This window comes from Ictalurus punctatus, chromosome 16, assembly GCF_001660625.3.
Source record: "Ictalurus punctatus breed USDA103 chromosome 16, Coco_2.0, whole genome shotgun sequence".
Lineage (NCBI taxonomy): Eukaryota > Metazoa > Chordata > Actinopteri > Siluriformes > Ictaluridae > Ictalurus > Ictalurus punctatus.
The window spans coordinates 1,477,760-1,494,441 of record NC_030431.2 but is presented as its reverse complement, the minus strand read 5'-3'; the positions used below and the strand labels follow the sequence as shown (position 1 = coordinate 1,494,441).

At 44.2% G+C, this 16,682-nt stretch overlaps 1 protein-coding gene across 4 annotated transcripts in view; it reads left to right on the top strand.

Annotated features, from left to right (window-relative positions):
• The first annotated feature begins 714 nt into the window (after positions 1-714).
• The window catches only part of LOC108276964 (WD repeat-containing protein 70), a 36,678-nt gene continuing 20,710 nt past the window's right edge, over positions 715-16,682 (top strand). The window contains exons 1-10 of one of the 4 annotated variants that reach the window (XM_017489162.2): positions 715-783; positions 1,872-1,916; positions 2,005-2,088; positions 2,629-2,725; positions 2,839-3,070; positions 4,106-4,165; positions 4,718-4,851; positions 7,185-7,338; positions 10,005-10,081; positions 15,593-15,767. In XM_017489162.2, coding sequence (XP_017344651.1) covers positions 738-783; positions 1,872-1,916; positions 2,005-2,088; positions 2,629-2,725; positions 2,839-3,070; positions 4,106-4,165; positions 4,718-4,851; positions 7,185-7,338; positions 10,005-10,081; positions 15,593-15,767 — 1,104 coding nt within the window. In that variant the 5' untranslated portion in view covers positions 715-737. Of the gene's footprint in view, positions 822-1,871; positions 1,917-2,004; positions 2,089-2,628; positions 2,726-2,838; positions 3,071-4,105; positions 4,166-4,717; positions 4,852-7,184; positions 7,339-10,004; positions 10,082-15,592; positions 15,768-16,682 lie in introns of all 4 variants that reach the window. The other 3 variants (XM_017489159.3, XM_017489158.3, XM_017489160.3) reach the window with 3 other exon arrangements.

The window sequence follows — 16,682 nt, the reverse complement described above, 5'->3', positions numbered from 1 at the left end:
GGCGATTCATCGAACGTGTTACGAGACTGTGGCTTTCTCTTTGACTAAAAAATGAGAAATTGGCCAGTTAGCAGCTATTTATAGCCTTAAAAGAGGAGAAGCTTTGTGAAGTAACAGCCAACACGACTGGGCTGGATGTTGGTGGTCCACATGGTCTTTTCTCCAGTTTACAAGCAAACACAGATGAGACACCACATTTGAGCTTTTCCTCTCAACAGATGGTTTATTGACAGATTTTTCCAAGGGTTGTATGAAAGCTTAAAAATCACTGATGCCACCTTTAATCCCTGCTAAAACGCCCAGCTGTATGAATGGACACCAGGTTGAACTGGCCACACTGGAAACCACTAATGCTGTATCTAAGAAAATAACCATTGATCATTTTTTATTATTTATTTACTTATTTTAATTTTTTTAAAAAAATCAATTTATTCAAGTAATAAGGAAGCTGGAAAACGGTCTACTAGTTTGGCAGAAGGTAGCGGATTGATTGATTTATTTTGAAGCAGGGATGAATGAGGATTTGTGGCGCCTTGGAAACTTCGGAAAGTTTCTTTTCCATCCACTTTTATTGAGGACGCGCTTTACTCAAACCGAGACAGATCTTAGAAGAGAAAAGGGAGCGTTGATTTAACAGACGGAGATTACCTAGAGTTTATCAAAGCCGTAATTTTGAATACAGATTAGCGGCTTTTATTTTGACCGCTAGCATGGATGTGACCCGGAAGTAAATTTTAATGTTGATTCTCGAGGGGAAAATGGCGGCACAGAGAGATAGTGACGGTATGCCGTTAGTCTGTTTTTCATTATTACATTCTGTGGTAAATCCTTTTTACGTATTTTTTTCTTATGTATAGACGATGTATTATTATTATTATTATTATTATTATTATTATTATTATTATTATTATTATTCGGACCGGCAATACACAGTAATTTGGTCAGCTCGGTGTTTAGTTTAATAGCCTGCTAGCAACAGTAACTCATTTGAATGTTACATTTTTAGTGTTTCTTAAGATAAAGATTAGCATTGTCTGTCTGTCTGTCTATCTGTCTGTCTGTCTTTCTATCTTTCTGTCTGTCTCTCTGTTTATCTATCTATCTTTCTAGCTGTCTCTGTCTATCTGCTTATATATATCTGTCTGTCCATCTCTCTGTTTGCCTATCTATCTATCAACTCCACAAGTATTGGCACCCTATCTATCTGTCTGTCTATCTGCTTTTATATATTTGTCTGTCTATCTGTGTGTCCATCTCTGTTTGTCTTTATATATTTATCTATCTGTCTCTATATATCTATCTGCTTTTATACATTTATCTGTCTGTCTATCTATCTGTCTATATATCTATCTATCTGCTTTTATATATTTATTTGTCTATCTATCTATCTATCTGTCTGTCTGTCTCAAGATATATGTCTATCTGTCTGTCTGCTTTTATATATTTATCTGTCTGTTTGTCTGCTTTTATATATTTATTTATCTGTTTATCTGTCTATATATCTGTCTGTCTTTATATATCTGTCTGCCTGCCTGCCTGTCTTTATCTATCTGTTTATCTGTCTTTATCTATCTGTCTATCTGTCTTTATCTATCTGTCTGTCTGCCTGCCTGCCTGTCTTTATCTATCTGTTTATCTGTCTTTATCTATCTGTCTGTTTGTCTGTCTGTCTGTCTATCTGTGTTTATATATCTGTCTGTCTGTCTATCTGTTGGACAAAACAGACTAATACCGTATGGGACTCGAATCTCAAATGGCTCCGTATATGGAAAAAACACTATATGTGCAATAGAGAGGGATTTTTTTATTTACTTATTAAATTTAGTTTGTTTGTCTGTCTATTTATTTATTTATTTATGACTGTTTTCAAGGCGGCGAAGAGGACGTGTCCTCGGTCATGGGCTTCTCGGGATTTGGTAAGTACACTTATTCCTGAATTCTCGCTCATGTAAATGATTTCCTTTCCTGTGTGAAATGTGAAATGTGTCCGTCACGTGTCCGCAGGTAGAAAAGCTCGGACGTTCGACTTGGAGGCGATTTTTGAGCAGACTCGGAGGACGGCCATTGAAAGGAGTCAGCGGGTTTTAGGTCGGCATCGGAGTCACGTCGGGTCGTGTAGTAGGCTTTCCTGTCATCACGATGATAATATAATGCAGTGATTCAGGGATGAAATATAGTTCCCAGTGACTGACGATGCAAAAGTCAATAAACACAAATACGTCTAGATAACAGACCATGAGTTATACAACATGCCGTACAGTACAGTAAAACCAACTTTACTGCGCAGTAGTCGTGCTAATATAACGTCATATTAGGTTACTAAATGTAACGGTCATGTACTAAATGTACTGAATACTTGGCTGAACAGGTTAGGGGTCTGACACTTTTTGTGTCTGGTTGCATTGGACAGCGCCACCTACAGTTGCGGTCATAAGTTTACATTAAGAACCAGGGGGGTGTAAACTTTTGAACAGGATGATCGGTGTAAATTGTTATTATTTTGTCTTCTGGGAAACTTCTGCAAGGTGTAAACATGTGACCTGGTTAAAGAAACGGGATGGGTCGAAAGATTTGAGTAGTATAGCTGTGTGTGTGTGTGTGTGTGTGTGTGTGTGTGTGTGAGAGCAGAAGACCGTCAGCAGCAGGAGTCTCAGAGTTCTGGTCCCAGTGCTGCCTCCTCCAGGACGTCTGCCTCCAGCCAAAAACAAGCAGCTTCCACTTCTAGGTGACTCTAAATCCGCTCTGAGATGTACAAACCGCCTTCTGACGTCCGCTCTTCTCGTTCCCTCCATCAGCCGCCCGACTCTGAGAGGTCATACAGTGCTCTTTTGTCCTAAGCAGGCAGAAGGAGAGCGACGACAGCAGCGACTCTGAGCTCATCGGTCCCCCTCTTCCTCCTCCACCCGCTCTGTCGGCACAGGCTGACGACGACGACGACGACGGCGACGCGATCGGACCTCCGCTTCCACCGGGCTTCAGCCGCACCACAGCCGAAGGTGGCGACGACGACGACGGCGGCAGCGACGACGACGACGATGACGACGACGACTCCATGGAGGAGGAGGATGACGTACGTGTTGGTTTTCAGTCTTTGCAAGCTGTAGAACCTTTCAGAATTCTTCATAACACGTCACCGAACTTGTTATTTTCTTAACGTAATGCCATATCTATTGTACAAACGTTCAAAAACAAATGAGATAGCATTATATTTACTTACTTGAATCATTAAATCTTTTTTTTTCATAAAAAACACGAATGATATAGCGGACCCCGGGAATCAGGCAAAATATTTGAGAAAAATCCACGATGTGGTCATGTGACACTTTTGCAACCGCTTGATGGTTACACTAGGGGGCAGCGCGTTCCCATCATGCCAGTCTTCGAGCTTCTCCGATTTCACAAGTTCTGCTTGTACGACTTCTGATTTATATGCAGCAGTAATAACATAAGCGCAGCAATCATCATAATAATAGTAATAATAATAATAATAACAATAATAATAATAATCATCAGTATCCTGTAATAATAAGCTCGACAGGAGAGGATCACTGGCACAAAGGTTCCTGAAAGTGTCTTCCCATTAACGACATGTTTAGTCATGATTAAGCGAGTGTGTCCCGTGTAATGCCTCGCGGCGCACCGAGTGTGTCTTTTGACTTCACAGCAGAGCTGACAGAGCGCAGAGACGCGCTCGGCTGGTGACGGAACCGCTTCCTGCTCGTCCTGTGTTTCGTTTGACGGTCCAGACTTTCTCGCGGTCCGTCACCCCGTGCCGTCTTCCAACAAGACCGAGCGCAGTGAAAAGGTTACGCGTGCAGTGACCTTTATCGGTTAGCGGGTAGCACCGGTCCTGACCCGAGATCTGCTCCGTAAACGATCACAGGTGCAGGACAACTAACTGCAGATGTTAGTTCAGGGATAATTTCTCAGAAGGAAGTCATAATGTACCTAATAAAAAGAGTGAAAAAACAAAACTTGCAATACACAAAGCTATTTTTATTTCATCACTTCCTGATTGTTGACTCTTGGACCTTATTGTATAAAGCTCTTATCTGTCTGTCGCTCTCTCTTCCTCTGTTCTTTTGTCTCTCGGTCTTTGCTACAGGACCCGGTAAAGAAGATTCCAGACACTCATGAGATCACGCTTCAGCATGGTACAAAGACAGTAAGTTTTTCTTTCTTTCTTCCTTCCCCTCCCTTAGCGCTGCTGACCTTTTCTCTCCACTCTGCCTGTTAGTTTTGTAAAGCCTGCAAATGTAATAAAGGTGGACTGTGTAACGCGATCCAGTTCTGAACACTCGGCCGCCGAGGGTTTTCTCGCCTAATCGTGGTTGTAAAAGCTCCTCGGGCGGACCTAGCCGAGCATCTGAGTCCTAGCAAGTCTAAATCCTCCTTAAAGCGGTAGAAAAATACCAGGGCTTTGTATAGAGCCGGTTTGCTTGTGGGCAGAAGCCCCGTCAGTCCTGTCGTCTTCAAATTTGGCTTAAGATTGATTTTTTTTTTCCCCCTCATTTGTTGATGTGAAGAATAACTTCCTCCTTCTTTTTCCTCTTAATTTTTTTTGTTGGTTTTTTCTTCCCCCCCCTCTCTTAGTCTATGAAGTGTACCTTTTTATATATATATTTGATCTATATAAATGCAAGTGTTAATAACATCCCAGTGGATGAATCCGTTCACTGCCGGTGAATAAAATCCTCCTCTTGGTGTTGTGCCGCAGGTCTCGGCGCTGGGTCTCGACACGTCCGGCGCTCGGCTGGTCACCGGTGGCTTCGACTTCGACGTCAAGTTCTGGGACTTTGCCGGAATGGATGCGGCGCTGCAGGCCTTCAGGTCCCTCCAGCCTTGTGAATGGTGAGAATGATGAGCGTGAGGGTTCAAATACAATAAACAGATATGATCCCAGATTTCATTCAAGCACGTGTGTACGTGTGCAGGTAAGGACGAAAGTTCGCCGGTGAGTCAGTAGACAAGTATGTAAGTCGGAAAATGAAAACGAAGTACGCAAGTAAGTATGAGAGTAGGCGGATGAGGCGTGTGAACAAGCGGACGAGGAAGTACAGGATACGAGCAGGAAAGCCGACAAGGAGGCGAAGTGGTACGTGGGTAAGTAAATTAGAAAGAAAGCCGGCGCGTAAGTGTGTAAATAGGCGAAGAGGCAAGTATGTAAGTAGGAAAGCAAATAAGCAAGCACACAAGGTGGCAAGTAAGCCATCAAGTTAGTAAATAGGCTAGTAAGAACGCAGGCAAGTGAAGAATACAAGTAAGTAGACGAGGGACGTGAGCCTGTAAGTTACCTTCTGCTTTTAACTGTACACCCTGACACACAGACTGCGTTTACACGGACGGCTGTAGTCTAATTATTGACCTTATTCTGAATAAGACGATATTCTGATTAAGGTGTTTACATGAGTCGCTTTTAGAATACTCCTTTTGCGTGTTATAGAACATTGTTCGATTAACGGCACACGTCATCACGTCACGTTATGGGACCGTATGCAGTAACGGGTGTTTTTATTTTAAATTATTTACGAACGCGTGCAGTGCGGTCGATTATTTGTCGCGCGACTAAAACAGGAGCACGCCACACGTCTTAATTCCATCCGTGTTTACGTCGAGTATTGACTTTAATCGGATTAAGGTCATCGATAATCTCTGTTCACGTGCTAGCGTCTTAATCGGAGTACCGTCTTAATCGGGTTCATATCGGATTATCGTCGTCCGTGCGAACGCGCTGAAAGTTTACTGCGAGAGCCAGACCATGATTAAATGTACCGCTCGAGTTTGGAACCCCGATTCCGGAATAGTCGGGACAGCATGGATAAAGGCTAATACGGACGAAGAGGAGTGACGCGTGAATGTATCCCGTCTTGTATTTGAACAACAAGAAGGAGACGTAGGCAGACGTTTGTTTTGAGATTGGTGCATGCGATATGTTCCAAAAAAGTTGGGACGGGGGCAGTTTAGAACGAATAGCGACGTGTATGATGTTTATATGAGATAATATATCCCATTGGGAAATTGGTTTTTGGATTTAAGGGCTGGTAGTCCTCCCTAAATTCCAGCTATGCCTGACCCACTGTGTGTTATTCAGTGTTGCATTTTTGACCTCTGGAATGGCTCAGCCTGGACTAACTGGGGCCAGATGCGGCGGGGCTGGGCTGGGCTGGGCTGGGCGGGGCGGGGCAGACCAGGGCGGGGCTTGCTTGTTGCTGTGTCTCAGCCTCCTAAATAGTGGGTGTCTTTAGAAAATCCGGAGTGTTGAGATATTGAAATCCCAACTGGCTGAGCCGGAGCGGGCTTTCCTGTGCGCGAAGAGAGCAGTACTACGGCACATTAAGCAGCTCATCAGCTCACAGTGCTGTTCCGCCTCTAATAAGCTCCTGGCTTTGCAGCCAAAATAAATATTGCTCATGTGGAGACTATAAAGGCTGTGAACGACTGTTGAGTAACGCTCCTGTACACGAGTCTCGGTCAGGCTTTGACATATCCTCCAAGCTAATTCCATTGTGTGTCGTAGTGGCTGTGTCTAATGCATTTCAGCTTTCAAAACGGCCCGCCGAATTTTTTTACATTGACTGAATCCAGAGAAGGTCTGCACAGAATAAGAGTGCATGTACGAGGATTGTTTTATCATCATGCCCCGGGGGTGTACAGTCAGACTTTGAAAACACTGGACTTGTTTGTTTGTTTTTTTCTTCTTCTTCTTCTCTCTTTATGATATTAAAACTTTTTTTTTTTTTTTCCTTTCTTTCTTTCTTTCCCCCTTTACTCCACCCTGAATAGTCGGCGCAAATGAAAACCAAAAAGCATCTTACGTTCAGCTGGTATTGTATTTCAGATCACCACGGCAACCATAAGTAATATTGTGTTCTGTTGGCATTTTTCACCGGCATCTTTTCACGATTAGAAGTTACGTAACGTGCTGCGAGGCCGGAAGTCTTGCACAACTGGCAGATGTCTTTGACCGTGGAGTCCGACAGATGAAATCTCTCAGAGTTTCCTGTACACAGAGAGTGTGGCCCCTCGCCGTTCAGAAACCTAGTCACGACGGTCAGAACGTCTCGCTGCGCATCTGTCGCTTAGATCGGCTGACCTTTGGCCCGAATAAGCCAAGCGTGGTCTAATGAATATAACCGATGTGAACATGTTTGATATCATTTTTTGTGTTCTTTCCTGTCTTTCAGTCACCAAATCAAATCCTTGCAGTATAGCATAACCGGTGATGTGATCCTGGTGGTGGCAGGAAACGCCCAAGCCAAAGTTCTGGATCGGGACGGCTTCCAAGTCCTAGAGTGCACCAAAGGGGACCAATACATTGTGGACATGGCCAACACCAAGGTAGAGTTCCTTTCTGTCCTTTAAACGACTACGGACGTCTGTGATAGGTCTGCATTGTAGACTCTCATGGATCTTGTTTATCCTTCAGAGATGTAGCGTCTAACCTATAAACAAAATTATAATGATTATTATTATCATCTAACCTCCCTTTTTCGGATCAGGCTATATGAAGGGAAGTGTCTTCCTTTATGGTTCTTGTAGTTGTCTGTTATTAATTAAGTAACTAAATAAATAAATTAATTAAAATCTAGTATTATTACTACTACTATTAATATTATTATTATTATTATTATTATTTTATTATTACTACTAATAATAATAATTCTTATTATTATTAGTAGTACTACGACGACTACTACTACTAATTCTTCTTATTATTATTATCATTATTACTACTATGATTACTACTAATAATAATTCTTATTCTTATTATAATTAGTACTACAACTACTATAACTACTAATTCTTCTGCTTATTATTATTATTATTAGTAGTACTACAACTACTACTACTAATAAATCTTATTATTATCATTATTACTACTACTAATAATTCTTCTTTTTCTTCTTCTTCCGCTTATTGTTATTATTATTAGTAGTAGTAGTAGTACTATCACCACTACTACTACTAATTCTTATTATTATTATTATTATTATTATTACTACTAATAATTCTTCTTCTTCTTCTTATTATTATTATTACTACTAATAATTCTTCTTCTTCTTCTTCTTATTATTATTACTAATAATAATTCTTCTTCTTATTATTATTATTAGTACTATGACCACTACTACTACTAATTCTTCTTCTTATTATTATTATTAGTAGTAGTAGTACTACAAATACTACTATTAATAATTCCTCTTCTTCTTCTTCTTCTTCTTCTTCTTATTATTATTATTATTATTATTATCATTATTACTACTACGATTACTACTACTAATAATAATTCTTCTTCTCCTACTTTTTATTATTATTATTAAGATTGCGTAGTTGGATAATATTATCCCAAAATCATTTAAAGGAAGGAGGTTATTGGGCCACTTTCTCACATTAAAAGCGTTATTAAACACTGAAAACGATCACCGCAAATATCCCTTCGATTTATTTTTTATTTATTTATTTTTTGCTGTTACTTATATTAATACATTTAACGTACAGAAATGTTTTCACTCATTTTTTAACGAATGTGCCGAACACTTGTCGCTACTTCATTTATATTGCACACACTCCGCATCCCGTAAACATAAAACGGAGTTTTTGATCCGCTTTAAACGCCAGAATGATTTCCGCTTTTCCGGGAAATTGCTGCTGATTTATTTTAAGCCAGATAAAAAATTTTTTAAAAAGCTGTCTGTCTGGATAGTTTGTCTTTTTTTTTTTTGTGTGTGTGTGCGCGCGCGGATTTCAAAGAGGTTCTTTTTAGCGATGTTTCTCTGGGCTGTGACCCGGATTGTTTATGGGTGCGTCCTGTCGTTTGTTTGCTACATCTGCAGACTGTTTGTTGAAGTCTCAATGAAGTACGGTCGGAATTCCTGCATCAGAGAGCGGAAGGGTCACTAAATCATGCACCTGGTCGGCTCTCGTTTTCTTGTTTCTCTCGCGCACACACACACACAAGCACACGGGTAAACCGACGTGCCTCTTTATAACCGTCCAGTTGTAGAATTGCTGTGCTGCTCCATTGGCGTCCAATTTGCAAGCAGTTCCGTGCGTGAGCGGTGGCCCAGTGACGGTGAACCTGGCTAATGTGCTGTATCCACATAGCATTCACGGATCTTCTCTCTTTACACACACACACAGATTTCCTAAAATCTAGAATGACGCTTCTTCCTGCTGTTGTTTCTAAATGAGCTATTTCTCCTTGTGGGGTGCTAGGTATGTTTTGCTCTGTGTGTATACGTGTGTGTGTGTGTGTATATAGATCCCAGCATCTGTCTGCTTCTATTTAGTCCCACTGCCAATTTGCTCTCCTGCGCTGTTGATCGAGTGGATCGAATGTGCATAGCAAGAACACTTCCTCCTAGCCCAACGAAGCTGTGCAGCTTTGACCGCTTTTGTTTACCTTGCCGTTCTCTTTCCGTATGGGAGAAATTAGCTTTGTCATATCATTAACGAGGTGATTAGCGTGCAGTGTTCGGAACAGTAAGGAGAACTAGCGCTTGTCCGTTTGATCTGCCTCTCGGTGAAAGGCCGAAGCGGCGGTGAGGTTACGGGTATGTACGTGTAGGTTAACGGCAGCTTCAGGCTTCTAGAGTTGGAGCAAAACCTCCACACTGTGTGATTTCAGGTTTCGGGTGTTTTGCGTTTGTTTGTATATGAGGAACTGCACGAGGAGCTTGTTTTTTATGACTAATTTTAGCGCACAGGAAATTGCTCGAAGGTGAGCGCACAGCTTGAAACATTTGAGGGCGGCTGGGATTCGGGTGCGTTTTCTGAAGAGGGCATTTGACATCGAATAGAGTCCTTTATTTTTTTTTTTTCTTTTTCTATGTAATGATTGTTTGGTTAAACTGGTTAGTCGTTTCTCTTTCCACATTTTCAGATGACTCAAGAAACGGTCGTTGCTTTGCTACACGCCTCCGTATAATATAGCCCTCGTTCGTCTTTGCCTGATTCATGGAGACGGCTGATAACGACCCGATTTGTCTGGTTTTCCCCCACAGGGCCACACGGCCATGCTGAACAGCGGCTGCTGGCACCCCAAGATCAAAGAGGAGTTCCTCACCTGTTCCAACGACGGGTGAGTAATCCTTAAAGATGAGCAGAAATCTGAGCACGGAGACCGGCCCCTTGAGGATCGATAGCCCTCCAGCTCAATATAGGATTTCTATACGCGTAGCTGGTTAAGGAGGTGCGGGTCAGCCGCGGCTGCTGCGGCGGTCTCGGTGACTCAGAGTCTGAGTAATATAACCACTCTGACTCGAGTGTTAGTTATTTGTTAGCCTTTTGATGGCTTTTTACACGTTTTCCCCTTCCAAAGCCGAGTTTGAGCCCTTGCCGAACATTCACTAGGCGAATTTACAGCACGTCGCGGTGTAGTGTCTTTTCAAAAGACCATTTGCTCTTGTGGTTTTAGTGGATATAATCCCAGATAATCTTCAGGATTTCCAAGCCTCCCTCCAGGGTTTTGTGGTTATGGAATTTTGCCATGCAACCATCATGGCTGTTATAATACTATAATATAATAATAACCCCAGTCCTGCCAGGTAAGGAGTCCACCGGTGTCGTGAGCCTGGATCCGTCCCAAGGGAACCCGGCACAAGGCGGGTCGACACCCTGGACGGGTTGCCGACCAATCGCGCACACATTCACACACCACGGACGATTCGGACATGCCGGTCAGACTACAACGCATGTCTTTGGGTTGTGAGTACCTGAAGGAAACCCTCGAAGCATGGGGAGAACATACGCACGCACCGGGTTGGGGGCAGGATTCAAACCGCCCAACCCCGGAGGTGTGAGACACAGTCCTCCATCAGACTCACTGTAAAGGTCACTCACAGATTTGGCCCTCTCCACCCTACGCGTGTCATCCTCGAACGTAGAAATGTCAGTATTGTGTTCCGCTTGGACCCGAAGCATAAAAAAACAACCTCAACAGACTGACCAACGACCGGCAGTCTGCTTTTACGCTGATATAATACTGTAATATAAAGAGAACTAGATCACACTCCATAAATATAAACACATCACACTTTATCTGTGTTTATATAAAAATATAAACACACCACGCGTTTATCTCGTGGTTATCGAAACGGGCCTGACGGGCCGAAGTGAAGAAACCAGAGATTATTGAAAACGTCCACCAGTCAGTAACGTTGGCAGATGTTTACAGACCGTCCTCCAGTTCCACATTGCGAAGCTGTTTTTCGTCCAGTCTACCTCGTGTTCTGGAAATCGTCCCGTGGTACGTTTTGATCGGTGCTGCGGGCTGTTGAAGCGCTGGGAAAATGGTGAGAAGTTTCGAGCCAAAGCAGCTGCAGATGTTCACTGTTCCTGGCTGGGCGTCGGTTTAACACCACAGGGGCTGCACTCTTTTTCAGGGGGAGTTCTGTAATCAACTCGTTTACCCTTGTATTTCTTGCCCCTTCCATCACTCTCGCTCTCGCTCTCGCTCATCCAGACTACGAGCATCTCCGAGAGAATAGAACAACACCGCTCGGTGTTAAACCTGGGAAGTGGGAAGAGCGCATCAGAGGTTATATGCACCACTCAGCTCAGTGAAGCATGTCTGTTTAGTCCAATCGGCCGTGGGTCAGCCGAGATAAAAGGTACGCCGATGTGTACCTAATGATAACTGACACGTGTGGTCATGTGCCACGTCTTATTCCCTGACCACTGGTACTTCACCACAACTCACCCCTATTTTGAAGCCCACAACGTAGTACAACACACGCCGTTAAAGCCATGTAGCACGTTTTCCAGGCCAGTCGATATTAGCTGTTTAAAAAGGAGGAGGAGCCACTCGATATGTCCCGCCCTGACTTCAGTTTTTAGACGGACGTTGTTCTGAGTCCATGACCTAGCGGACCAGCATCAGGATGTATTTATTGATAGAGACTTCAAAGTACTTCTGTAAGTCGCTTTGGATGAAGGTGTCGGCCAAAAGCGATAAATGTGGTTTAGCCTCTCCAGTGGGGTTTATTCGGCCTTTTCCTTTCATGGGGCTGCTTTTATCAGCCACGGTATGCTGCAGGCAAGCTGTAAAATCAGATCTTTGTGGAATGATTTCTCCGAGACAGTTCTCAGATTTCTTCTCTACACTTCACATCTGTAGCACCAGCTCAGGAATCCTCTGCTGTAGAAAGATCGCTTCGGATTCCCTGAATATCGTCTAGGGTGTCGGTGTTGAGATCTGGCCCGGGACTAAGCTCTGGAGATACGCCATGCGTTCCTGCTGGCATTCCGCTATACTGAAAAATTTTCCTTCCCATTTGGTGTTGAATCGGAACGTCTAAACTGGCATAGGGAGGGTAAAAAAAAAGAAAGAAAAAAAAAACAGGATTCAGCTTTCATTGAAAACACGTTTCACATTGCAGATCAATTGCAGATGGGGCGGCTGTGGATCAGGTGGTAGTGCGGGTCGTCCACTAATCGTAGGGTCGGGGGTTCGGTTCCCGCCCCACGTGACTCCACGTGCCGAAGTGTCCTTGGGCGAGACGCTGAGCCCCAAGTTGCTCCCGATGGCAAGTTAGCGCCTTGCGTGGCAGCTCTGCTACCGTCGGTGTGTGAGTGTGTGTGTGTGTGTGTGTGAATGGGTGAATAAGACACAGTGTAAAACGCTTTGGATACAAGTGCGCCATTTACCGATGTTTCTCTCCATGTAGTTTGCCTTTAAGTGAGTGGCCTGCCTCTTTAGTCTCATTTTACTCTCCTTTGTTGTAAGAACACCCTCTTCGGCAACTCTGGGACAACTTCCTATCTGTTCTTTTTTTTTTCGTTTTGCATACCAGAGTCGTCACCACGATATCTAACCCATTTTTCTATACGTAACTCTATGCGCTTCCAGCTTACCATGGCCTAATTTGGGCCTTTCACTAGTGTGAACTTCCAGAAACAAGTTGGGGCATTGGGCGGGAGACATGTCGGGTTCGTCTACAGTCCAGCGAGTCTGAAACCGTACTCCCCTTTACAGATGAAGTGTTCCATGCCTTTGTCAAATAACGTGCATACCATTCAGACTTTTCGGTTTTTACGGCTGATGCGACGCTTGTTGAGAACCCCACTCCCCAACCTCACAGATATTCCAATCCAGTTCTTCAGCGTCTGATTGAGAAGTCAGTAGTCCGCGCTTCCGGAAGCACTACTAATAAGAGGACTGATGTTGCAGCTTCAATTCAAGTCCTTAACAAGCTCTTGCTCGAAACCTCGTTAGCACTCTGATTAAAGGCTTTCTTTTCAGAATCGCTACTGTTCGCCTGACACCCCCCCCCCCCTCCTCCTCCTCCTCCTCCTCGTTCTTATCTCCTTTGGTGCAGAGAAATGAGAGAATGCAACACGGCCAGCTTCTCTTCATAATCAGCAGGGTGACAACGCATAGCCAACCTCCCAGGGCCCCAACTCTCAACTCCATTCAGCCCATCCTTCTGCTTTGATCAGCCACTATTTTATACCGACGTCCTTATCCTTCCATCTGGGGAATTTTTCCGACCACTCCAAGTGTATCCAAGGCCTAAATGCCTGCCTTTGGCAAGATAGCATCTTTGCCCGCCATAGCTCCGAGTTTATGTGTGAAAGGCTGTGTCGGGTTGTAAACTGCTATCGCTATCACAATTATCACATTCCCTCCTCATTGTGGCTAGAATTAACACATTAAAAACAGAACGTGGGGTGGGTGGGTGGGTGGGTGTGGGGGGGGTTTATTACGTGTCAGCCGGGTTCTTCAGAAGCGTCTCTTCCATTTTATAATATAAACAATTATAAGAGTACCTCATTTGCAGTTTAGTATCCACCACTTGCTGAGCGCTGGAGAAATGACCAGGTCTGTGAGACCACTGTGTCACTTGTCCTCTCAGGTTAAAGCTGGTCTTCTTGAGCTTTTACCATTGAACTCTTTTGCTGTTTGTGCTCTTGGAAAGGTCGTGTTACTGGCTAGGAAGGGTGACGTGTGCAGGAGGATCCTATGTAAACAGTGCAGAGGCAGCTCAAATGAGACAGGTGGAGCCATCTGTCACAGTAACAGTCAGCCGTTACTACCCCTGTTTTTTTTTTGTTTTTTTTATACAATTCTGGTGGTATATTAAGGGTATGTATGTATGTATGTATGTATGCATGGAGCTTTTGATTAGGGGACCGAACGGGGATCGTCCGTGGTGGACCGTAAGCACAACGCACCGTAACAAGCCCGAAACGTCATCGCAAATTTAGAAACACGACGGCGAATTCGAAAAACACATCGAGATTAACTCAGAACCGGAAAGGATGGGTCCTTATTTCACGTCGCGTGCTGATTGTACACGAAGACGTGTTTTTTCAGTGTCTCATCTAGTCAGTTTAGGTGTAGGTGTGCCGGAATCCAGTCCTGGCCTCCGCCGTGGCGATCGTCGCGTTTACAGTGCGTTCATGACCCTCGGACATCGGAGGTAGGTAAAGCAGACGGCGGGACGGAGAAGTACTCGGACACGCCTAGCCTGCCGGTCCTGTCTGCTTGGTGCGCCTCATCTTTGAACGGGTTTGATGACGTCACCATCGACCCTTTCCCCCGATGCGTCTCGTCTTTCCTCCATCAGTTCGAGTGATTTGAAGACAGTGCTGAGGTTGTCTTTGTGAGCAAACCCCCTCCCCAAAAAAAAAAAAAACAAGCAAGCCTTATAAGGTCTTCACTTCTGTTAGCAGACCGTGACCTCATGAAGTGTTGTGTTTGCGTTCGTAACTAAGGCACGAAGATATTGGTGTGTATAGCTGTAACGGCCTGTCTCTGACTCCTGAAAGACCGCAGTGAGCCATTCTACGGAGAGTGCGCTCCTCCCATCTGCCTTTGCTGTAGCTGTGTGTACCCTGTCCATCATGTCAGTAGGCAAGCTCTCCAGTGGTCTGACCTAAATAGAACCCAACTGGCACTACCCTTCCCTTTTGAACGCTGATTTTTTTTTTCTTCCTCTTCCCTTCCCTTTTTTGCTGCTTTGCGTTTTGGCCGCTGCGTGAGCCAGGCGCATCAGGTGTGTCCGCATCCTGCACAAAAACATCCAGCTATCTGGTTATCGCATTACATTGCGTTTCTTTTTTTTTTTTTCTTTCTTTCGTCTTTCTCTTAAATTCCCCAATGGTAAAGATATGCATGTGGCTGTTGTGTTTTTATTTCTTGCCCCCCCCCCCATCTCCTGTCCTCCCCTAACATCTGTAATGTGTTCAGCAGCTGTAGAGAAGAAAATTGGAATTTCATGGAACCTCCGAATATGCCTGTAACGCTGATCTACCGTACCCCTGCGTTGTCTTACTCCTCTCTCTTCTTTTATGACTCCTCTTTGTTGATGGAATATTTCAGCAATATGGACTCCGAACTGGACAGACGCGCTCACAGTAGCGGAGTTTTGTCCAACGCTAATAACGTCCATCCAATCGTGGATGCACGCATACAGCTGTTGAATTTCTGACCGGTCAAACGAGCATTTTTCAAGTGTATTTAAAATAAATAAATAAATAAATCTAGTGTGTTTACCACTGAACACGTGCGGTTATTTCCATTTACTTTTTGTGACTGCTCTTTGGGCTCTGTTTTTTTTTTTCTTTTCTTTTTTTTTTTTTCTTTCAGGACTGTGCGTACCTGGGACCTGAACAACGAAAAGAAGCACAAGTCTGTATTCAAGCCTCGATCCGTGCAGGGCAAGAGAGTCACCCCTACCTGCTGCACCTACAGTCGGGATGGCAAGCTGATCGCCGCGGGCTGCCAGGATGGCACCATCCAGATCTGGGACAGAAACTTAAGCGTGAGTCCTCCACTGTTTCTAAAGTCATGCTGGATTTCTGTAATTGGCATAGATAATTGGAAGCGGTTTTGGAGTACTTTTGTTTTTACGGCTTCACGGCGGGACGTTAACTCGGTTTGGATTCTTGCCGTAGGAGGGCCGTCCGCCCTTTTTTTTTTGAAGGGGAAATAATTTCTCTCGTGAGGTAAAATGGTTCTGGCCACAGTCGTGCCGATCCTGGCGTGCGAGAGCAGGAGGTCAGCGTGTGCCCTGACCGGGACTAAAGAGGGTCAGTGTTTAGTGCAGGCAGTGACACTGACCAGGTCTCTGCAGTGTTAGGAAGCAGGAAGGTGGAGGTTACGGAAGCACTCCTCTGTAAATAAGCTGCCTGGGTGTCCTCCTGCCTAGTCTCAGGCCTGACATGGATGAATAGAGACTGCGGTCAGAGTTGACTTGCGTTGTGTACTGGTCTCAGAGCAGATGTGGGGCCGTTTGAGGATCTGTGCCTTTTGTTCAACCCTCAGGGTGGACTGGTGGTGTGTGTTCGGTTCAGAGCATGACCTAGAGAGCAGTGGAAGGTATGCTGTTATAGAGCCAGAGCTGGTGAACTTCATTGGACCTGGGGGAATATAAAGGTTTGTGTGTGTGTGTGGGGGGGGGTGAACGATGGTTCAGGTCCACTCTGTCAGTTTATGTAACCGAGCTGCAGGCAGACTGGGTAAATGCCAATCTTTTGGCAGAAGGATTGTAGAAGCTCGTGCGTGTTTGTATTTTAAGTCATGTAGATCCCTTTGGAATGTGTGATAAAGAGCCGTCTCATGGGGGGAAAAAAATATATATATTTCATGACGTGTTTTGATCGAAGAGAGCTGTATTGAGGTAACCTGTCGGGCTAGTTATAGTTCGGGTCGCTAATTACACTCGATCAGACTGGAG